Source organism: Salvia miltiorrhiza, chromosome 4 (assembly GCF_028751815.1).
Source record: "Salvia miltiorrhiza cultivar Shanhuang (shh) chromosome 4, IMPLAD_Smil_shh, whole genome shotgun sequence".
Lineage (NCBI taxonomy): Eukaryota > Viridiplantae > Streptophyta > Magnoliopsida > Lamiales > Lamiaceae > Salvia > Salvia miltiorrhiza.
Window position 1 is genome coordinate 43,939,494 of NC_080390.1, and position 9,270 is coordinate 43,948,763.

Genomic DNA, 9,270 nt, shown 5'->3' on the forward strand with positions numbered 1-9,270 from the left:
GCTTATTATTTAGGGTTTTAATACCCAGTATAAATAATAGGTACAGCCCTAATTCTAATTACTTGTGACATTACGTGAGATAAAAAATAGAGAAATCTGTGAGAGCACAGAAAGTGAGGCGGTGCGTTTCCCAAGGAAAATTAGAGGACTTGAAGATCGTTGCCATCCAACGTCAAGTCTTGCCATGGGAACAAGTTGGAAGAACAACACTGGAGTCGATCATTGCCAGATTTGCAAGTAAGATTCTATCCTCTTGCTATAGGCACATGGTTTTTGCATGTATTCGTTTGATATCCGAAATGGATCACGGGCACGTGAATCATATATCAAAATATGGTTCCTTCATTCCGTTCACTGTTCTGGCGGCTACGGTGGTGCGGTTCAGAAATTGCGGTGGCGCGGCAGTGCACAGGCGGTGGCGCGGCAGTGCACAAGCGGTGGTGCGGCAGTGTATTAGAGCCTGAGACCCTTAATTAAAGTAACATTAACTTTTTTAAATATACCATTTAACTCTTAATTTTAGTCTCCTAAATACCCGTGCCCAAAAGAAAGGAGACTTGATTAACGGGACGGAGGGAGTATTTCTTATTTTAAGAGGTGCTCTCACGGTAGTCTTTCCCTATATATATATATATATATAGTTAGTTAGGTTTGAATAAGTCCGTATATTAACAAAATTAGTAAAATTAGCGCTTTCTCCAGAATTTGAACCTAGGTAAAAAAAATTCTCTTTTAGTAAGTCATGAGATATATTAAATCAATACATACAAATTAATATAAGATCTTATAATATATGAGAGATCTCATTGGAACCATTCTATATATATATATCAGCTTCAATGGAGACCACTATATATATAGAAAATAGAGACCAAATCAAAGACATTGATCTCACCAAAATCAATTAATCAGATTAATTCGAATTCTTCAAATTTAGGAAATCCCGTAAATTTCTCATTTTCCAATTCTGGGAATCAACGAACATTATTATGAACTTACGAACATACTAATGTTCGTCGATGTGTTCGTATAAAAATAAATGAACACACTTATGTTCGTAAGTTCATAATAATGTTCGTTGGTTTCCAGAATTGGAAAATGAGGAATTTACGGGATTTCCTAAACTTGAAGAATTCGGATGAATCTGATTCATTAATTTTGGTGAGATCAATGACTCTGATTTGATCTTCATTCTCTATATAGGGGAGGGTCTCCATTGAACTCTTCCCTATATATATATATATAGGGTTGGGCTATGGTGAAAACACTCATTAGTGTTTAAAATAGGAATGAATATTAACCATAGATTTAATTAATCCTGCGGTCCAGATTTGATTTCGACCTACGGCTCGGTTCAAATTAATACATGTTCTGAATCATACACAATTTTGCGGATATGGGTAATTTGGTAAAAAAAAAAAAAGGGGCAGATTATCTCCACCAAACTAGCTCCGAAAATAGTGCCCCATTTATTTGGAAATTCGTATAATTTGACTGCGATTTCAATTGTTTAGATTAGGTTAGACGAATCTTTAATATTAATGTAATTGCTAATATATTTTGTGGATAAATAATAAATAATTATTGTTTATGGTATGAATTAGAAGGTGTAGGGTTTTATTTCTCATAAATTATCTTAATCCCTTCTCGGCGGCAGATTCAGATGAAAGGGAGGCCAAAAAATTTAAGGTTTTTATGCCGTTAGAGGGTGATTTCGACGACTATAAGAAAAACACACGAAGCTTCTGGTGGGTGAAAAAAGGGGGATACCAGGTTCTTCAATGGCGATTACGAAAGCAAATAGAGCAGGTATGTAGACGATAATGCTGTAATTTCATTTATGTATTTTGTTTTGTTGTTTTGGTTTTGGTGTCTTTGTTGAACAAAATGGCGAATTGGTGCGATTTGGTCTTGTGGTCTTCGTTTGGTTTACTGTTTTGGAAAAAAAGCCATATGAATCAATAGTGATAGGTTTCGAAAAAAAGGATTTTTTTTTTTTGTTTAAACATCATAAATTTAAGTAGTCTTCATTCGTTTTGTTTATTTCAAAATGAGAATGTTCTTCGAACTGTCGTTATCAGATATTTGAATTTTGTGTGGTCTTGTGTCTGATTTGGTGGATCTAGTGTTGTGTATATTTTTTTTAAGGTCATAGATTCATGAACCCATGTGGTCTCCCCAGTTATACATTTTTTAAAGTTTTGTCGCGCCGCTGGAATATACCTTTTGTTGGCAAACCCTAATCTATGTTCATTTTTATTTTTTTGTTCTGTCGTGCTGATGGACATTTACCATTGGTTCAGTACATTAGATAATTGGATCAATGATAATCTTGTATTGATTAATTTGGATTTTTGTCGCTCATATTCCTATATTTGAATGAACTTTAATTGTAGTTTGAATGAATCAGACGGGAAAAAAAATTAGGACTATGTTATGATTTCTTGAGTTATTAATTGCAGTTTTCTTGTTCGGACATTATTTTTAACTATTTTTACTGAATTGAAATATGAATAGAGCGAGCTAGTGCGAAGGACAAATGAAAAGGGATCGTTACAAGCGATAATGAAGATGATGTGCTTAAAGGTTTTGTTTGTTTGTTTGTTTGTTTTTTTTTTTTTATGTTTCTTGTGTGTATGTTGGATGTGTATGACTGAACCAATGTGGCATTTGGTGGTTGTGGTGGTGTTGGTGTATGATAAATGATGTTTTGGTGGGCAGAATAAACATATTATGGTTAATTGAAGCACAATTTGTTGTATATGAAACGTCAGTGCGTAGTATGAACCATGAATATGTATTGAATGATCCAGTAGTTTATTTTGGTTAGCCAAAATCATATGGTTGAATCATTTGTTATATTTGCATGAACCAATTTATTGTTTTTATTTTCTTTGTTATTTACCTGATTCGTTGACTGAACCACAGAAGTTGAAGCATGAACCATATATATCGTTCATATGAAACTATATGTATTACTGAATAGAAATCTTAACTCAACCTTACGAAGTGTCATTGAATCGCAGCGTACCTGGCCCAGAAGAAGGGTAAAGGTATAATAATTGGAGAGATCAATGACGATGCAAACGAAAATATGTTGTGTTGCCAGGTGAATCGTCAGGCTGATCAGGCTGGGAACCAGCACGTGCAACCTCCGCGTGGGCCAAAGACCAATATTGCAGGAATTGAGTGAAAATATGGTAAAGAAAACATGGTTTATGAAAACCCTAAGACAGTGGTAAAGAGGTTGCGTAGTGGTCGTTTGTAATCTATTTCGATATAGTTGTATTAAATACTACTTGAATGAGGTGTTGGGTGCGTACGTCGCGAATGGAACTGACAACCGATGTGTCTTGAAGCATCGAGTCGAAAATGTATGTAACGTGTTTTGACTAGTATGTGATGCATGATGTGTAGTATGTGGACGTGTTCCATTTATTTTGGACAGTGATGTGTGGGTGGAGTTTGTGCTATTTAATTTAATATTGGTATATTGGTTGTTATGGTTCTATTAAATTGGTGCAAACTGTTATGATCTGTGATTCATGCTGCTGGAATCTTTAGTGCATACAACATATATATAGAGAAATATATTAATGAAATGCATTCTGTAAAACAATTAATAAGTGTGAATTCATAGTCTGTAGACAAGTAATAACTTGGGGTTGTCTCGTAGATGAAAATGGTAGGAACTATGCAAGCGAATGCATGAATCATATGATAATTCAGACCATGAACGAGTTGGGTGAGTTGAAAATGAATGAGTGTTTTTTTAAATTTGTGTGCGGTGTGCAATTTACAATACCATGAACTTTGGATACAATTTCCAGTTCGTGTTGTTCTGAAGGAAAATCCAGACCTTGTATACAATTAATGTGTACAGCAGGCATGAATCACATAGTTCATTGCATGAATTAATTTATATAAAATTGAATCGGGTTACTCATAATTTTCGATTCGTGTTGTACCAACAGGTGGTTCATGCAATTTAATTTCCAGGCCGCGTTGTTCTGAAGGAAAATTCAGACCTTGCATACAATTAATGTGTACAGCAGGCATGAATCACATAGTTCATTACATGAATTAATTTATACTTAACTAAATCAGGTTACTAATAATTTTCGATTCCTGATAGATTCATGCAGTTTAATTTTCAATTTGTTATGTATCAACACGTAATTCATACAATTTGTCTAGGACTAATAATTTCATAAAATAATGTCGTAAAAAAATAGTGGTTTTGTTCAGGAAAATTATTATATATACTTATCCCATATTACATATTACTAATTGAAAGTTCTTTCTCCACAAGTAAGAAAATGTTGAACTAATTGTTTAAACGAATTCCAACAATTATTATAGAAGCAAGAATTTGTATTCAAATAATAAGTATGTGCTGTTTGGCATACATCTGGAAAATAAATAGATAGACATGAATAATTACTAGGTATTTTACGTGCAGGTAATGATTTAATGTGTAAAGATATATTTTAATTTTTATGAGAATGTAAAGATATGTTTTGATATGGGAAGAATTTAATGAATATATGGTAACCGAATTTGATGAATTTAAATGACAAAAAAAATCCTCTAAGCTTGTGGGCGTTTATTTTGAGGCTCATCTTTAGGATAAAATCAAGCCATAGGATCTAGACAAATAAAGGGTTGAGATCCATTCCTATTTTATACAAAAAAATCTGTTTTTATTTTAGCCCACCTCTATATATATATATATATATATATATATATATATATATATATATATGAGGCTGATATTTGGTAGAAATTTTACCTAGGTTCAAATGGTGAAGGAACGTAAATTTTATCAATTAATCGAATATCAATATTTTAATACTATATACTGTTTTATTTAATATTATATATTTAATTTATTCATTATTCTCATTTATGATTTATAAAGAAAAATAATACCAAAAATAGCATTTCTAATCCTATAACCAGGGGGCTTAGCCCACTGGCCACCGGGTCCTCACTTAAGTGAAGTGACCCGGGTTCGATCCCTCTTGGGAGCGAATTGGAGATTGGAGATATAAGGTGGATTTGGTGAATGGAGAGATAAGGTGGTTCTTGGAGTGGATGGGGGAACTAATTACTAACATCTAACATGACTTTGCCCGATCAAAAAAAAAAAAACATTTCTAATCCTATGGGAACTAATTACTAACATCTAACATGACTTTGCCCGATCAGAAAAAAAAAAAAAAAACATTTCTAATCCTATAATAAAGTGTAGCAACGATGCGAAAGAATATGTATATAATCAGAAAGTTTATTAGCACAATCTGGTTTCCTTTTCCCTTGCGAATTTTCCATTTTATACTGGATGCTTCTGGATTGTTCCACGCAAAGGACCTCTGACGACTTGTCAAAACCCGCTTCTTCCTCCACAAATTCCCGCTTCATGTCTCCCCCAAGCCCAAATCGGCATTGAATCGCAGATCGCAGCAGCAGTCATCCCACTGCCACACCCGAAGATGTTCGGCGTCGTCTTCCCCAATCGCAGTTTCCCTCTCGACATCTCCACCTTCTCCCAAATCGACGCTACCCACTGGGTCCTCGACATGAACCACTTCGTCGGAGAATCCTACGATTCCATCCGAGAAGTGTGCATCTTCCTGCTCAACAACTTCACGCTGCCGCCGGACAAGGCCCTCGCCGTCTACATCCAGTCTCCGGGCAGCCCCTTCCTCTTCTGCGGAGCCGTGACGCCCGCCCGGCCCTCCGCCGTGCTCTCGCTGCCCTGGCCGGACCCCGGCAGCGGCGGCATCCCCCAGCTCACGGCCGACTCCACGCCCCTCTCGGCCAAGATTGGGGTTTCGGTGGAGGACCTATCGGCACTGCCGTCACTCGACGTGGCGGCCGAGAGGAAGATCGAGCGGCTGGCGCTCAAGGTTGGGGAGAATCTCTTCAATTTCATGCAGTCTTTTTGTGCGGTTGATGGGTCCAAGCTCATTGTGCCCACCGACATTTTGGACCGCTGGTTTAAGAAGTTTCAGGAACGGGCCAAGCGTGATCCTGAATATTTGAAAGGCTTCGCCTTGTAGAATTCTAGGTATTTCTTTCTTAATGGGATTTTGTTTATTACACTTCTTTTCAGTTTTCCCCCATTCTATGTTTCTTTAATCTCTGTTCAACTAGCATGTCACTTTAGCTATGCACATCAGAATTCTGAAGTTTAGATTCATTATTCATAGCCCAATTTGATGAGGAAAAAGTTATTTGTCAAGTACATTCAGTTATTCCAACCTCACCACCACTCGCTCAAAAAAAAAAAAAAAGTAAAAAAAAATACAAGATTCATGAGAGCGAAGTAGGAAAGTAAGAGCACCACCACAGCTTCAGCATTTCATAAATCCTAAGCACGATTATCCATCTAGGTGATGTTGGATAAGTCTGAAATATTATTTATCTGCAGCTGCAATCATGCTTGCAGGCAACCATCTTGAAGCTTGGCTCTCGAGGAACTGTGAGAGGCCTCGTTGATCTGTTTGATGAGTCAAAGCAACATTGTTAGGTGTTTGCTAATAAGGTTAAATTGGACATTGTTGATTCTGCAGTTTTTAGTTACCTTTGAGGTGAAAATGGTTTGTCGAAGAGTGGCATCAGCTGCGCTCTAGGAACCATCTCGCGTCTCAGCATCCGAACCTCTTCCTCCTCGATCACCTACCACAACTCCAATTGTTTCGTTGTAATGAACATATGGCTCTGTCTCAAATGTTTGATGCATGTTTATGTATATATTACCTTGAGCACTTTCTCTACTTGCTTCTTGTGCTGCTCTATCATGTACAATTTGATTGCCACCTGCATTTTCTTACGCTAGTCACAACGTGCTCGTGGTGATTGTGTTTTGAAACGAGGCTTGTGTGAGCTTACAGAGGAGTTGTATCTTGCGCGCTGTGCTGCTCGTTGCTGCGTATGGAGTCTCAACTCTGATGGCTTTGTGTTTTCTTTTATCCAAGACTTGTCAACAACCTATACTAGACAATAACATTTTCAACATATCCATCTTTTTCAATCAAGTTTTAGTCAACATTTCTGATTACAGAGGAAAAGAAGGGATCATTCGAAATGTTAACATACTCCAGAAGAGGAATTGCTGCTGCTGTTGCTGCTATTGCTGATGGATGGCTGAAACAAACCCGTGGTATTTCTGGCTGATCCTCGATTAGTCGATGAAACTGCAGGCTGTGGAGTAATAGTAACTTTGAGCGGGAAGAGAAGCCAAAAATACAGATTATTAGCCATGAAAACTCACCTTTTGAGCAGATTTCCTGTTGGGGCTCTCCATGATTACTTGATCAGTTTTAATTGAGTGTGCAGTGTGTAACTGAAGCTCAAGTATATATACAGAGAGAGCTTAGAAGGGGTTTGGAGATTTGTATGTTTCATTTAGAAATCGATCACTTGTTGTTGCTCCATCACCGGCATCATAAGCAACTTTTGCTGCTCTTTTTCACCAAACTTTCTGATTAGATCTCGCTCTCATGTACGCATATGTATTGACTGTATATGTGCATATGTTTCTCGTGTTTGGTTTTCTTATAACAAAATGACTACTAATTGGTTGTCTGAGTGATCTACGTGATCATTGATGCGAAAACGAAGTAGTATTTGCTGGTGATGAATTGGGCTTCCATAGCTAGAGATAATTGCATATGTTGTTCATGGTTTCTCTTCTTCAAGTTTTGTCAAATAACATTGAATTGTCGAGATAATTTGTAATATCAATCCTGTCTCCAGATCGAGAAATGTTAATCCTATTGTTATAAAAAGCAGGGGAGTAGCTATAACATTCCGATTTGTGGTCTAAAACATTATTTATGTACTTTATTGGGTGTTGGGGTATAAGATAAATCAACAAAGAGAATGTGTTTCTTTATCTATAAGATTATAAAAGGACGTTTGTTTTGAAGGATTAGTCTTAATAGACAAAAATAGTAAGATTAATCTCTTATTTACTTTGAGGGAATGAAAGTTTGAGATGTCCAATGCCTTTAAAGCTTTTGATTTTTCTATCATTCAAGCTAGTTTTGCTTAATTCTTTTTTTTTTTTGATAATCTATATAAATTTAAAAGATTTTGATTTTTCTATCATTTAAGCTAGTTTTGTTTATTTTATTTTTTTGATAAACTACATAAATAAATAAAGAAATTAAAAAATTGCGTGACGGATGACTCGAACCCAAGACATCAGGTCTTGAGCATTAACTTTCTACCGCTAGATCAACACATGTACATATTTTGCCTAATTCTTATTCCATTGAAAGGGTGAAATTGTAGATATCCTATTCTTAAGATAAAAATACTTAATAAATACATGTTATCAATCATGCAAAAAGTAAATGCCCCTAACTGCAAGATCAAATACCTCTAGTCCCTTATTTTGTACCTTAATGTACTATGCTCAAAATACTATTCTCATAATAGCAAGTAAAAACATGTAAAACTAATAGTGATCATCTACTCTAAGTACTCTTATTAACCCGGAGCTAGAAGCCAAAACTAAAAAGTAGTTATAAATATTTATTACATGATACCACGAACTCAAACAATTAACGAAAAATTGAGAAAGATGTGCATTATCAGCCAACCATCTATGTTGCGTGTTTTCCCCATCATCTCATACTGGATCTACTCACTTCTTCAATAAGTAACAATATATTACTTGTCAAATTGTGTCAATCCCAAAATTGCTTGTACACGAAAAAAGTGGACAATCATGCAAGAACAAACTCGATAAAGAAATTTGAGAGTGGTATGCCAAAATAAAAAATAAAAAAATACAACTTAGGAAACTATATAAAAAACTGCTTTGGTTTGATCCAACCTGTTTCTCTAGTTTGACTCGAGTTCTATAAAATCATTGATATACATACTGATATGATGGACTAAATCAGTACACAATTAAGTTGACAAATATGTTACTCCTCGGCTTCATTATTTCTGTTCTAAAATTTTGGGCACGAAAATTAAGAAACATATGTAAATTGATTAAAAATAATAGGATCCGTATATTTTGAATAATTAATTATATTTTTATAGGAATGAGCAAATAATAATGGGATAGCCTAAAATGGTAAGTGAAAATAGAGGGAGTAACTTGAATTACAAAATGTTCTTATTTGTCATGTTTAATGGACTAACAAATGTTGTTTCAAAAATTTGAACTTATTTTGATTTTTTTTCGGTCTAACTGAACATGATCTAAGGAACACATAAGAGTAGATTGATAAAATCAAGACCATT

General features: G+C 35.4%; 2 protein-coding genes across 5 annotated transcripts; one reads left to right on the top strand and one right to left on the bottom strand.

The window, feature by feature from the left end:
• The first annotated feature begins 5,203 nt into the window (after positions 1-5,203).
• LOC131021900 (protein OPI10 homolog) lies at positions 5,204-7,593 on the top strand. 3 transcript variants are annotated; one of them, XM_057951229.1, is made up of 2 exons: positions 5,204-6,073; positions 7,070-7,593. In XM_057951229.1, exon 1 carries the CDS (start codon positions 5,496-5,498, stop codon positions 6,063-6,065), a length of 570 nt encoding a protein of 189 aa, XP_057807212.1. In that variant the 5' UTR covers positions 5,204-5,495; the 3' UTR covers positions 6,066-6,073; positions 7,070-7,593. The 3 variants fall into 3 exon arrangements, with proteins under 3 accessions (XP_057807212.1, XP_057807211.1, XP_057807210.1); XM_057951228.1 differs by lacking the exon at positions 7,070-7,593 and adding an exon at positions 6,437-6,782; XM_057951227.1 differs by lacking the exon at positions 7,070-7,593 and adding an exon at positions 6,455-6,782.
• Positions 6,188-7,573, bottom strand: LOC131021901 (microtubule-destabilizing protein 60-like). Of its 2 annotated transcripts, XM_057951231.1 has the most exons (6): positions 7,280-7,426; positions 7,105-7,209; positions 6,898-6,996; positions 6,766-6,825; positions 6,590-6,684; positions 6,188-6,505 (listed from the first exon to the last, which is right to left on the bottom strand). In XM_057951231.1, the coding sequence occupies exons 1-6, from the start codon at positions 7,310-7,312 to the stop codon at positions 6,427-6,429; spliced, it is 471 nt and encodes a 156-aa protein (XP_057807214.1). In that variant the 5' UTR covers positions 7,313-7,426; the 3' UTR covers positions 6,188-6,426. The 2 variants fall into 2 exon arrangements, with proteins under 2 accessions (XP_057807214.1, XP_057807213.1); XM_057951230.1 differs by having other exon boundaries at positions 7,105-7,573.
• Positions 7,594-9,270: the final 1,677 nt, after the last annotated feature.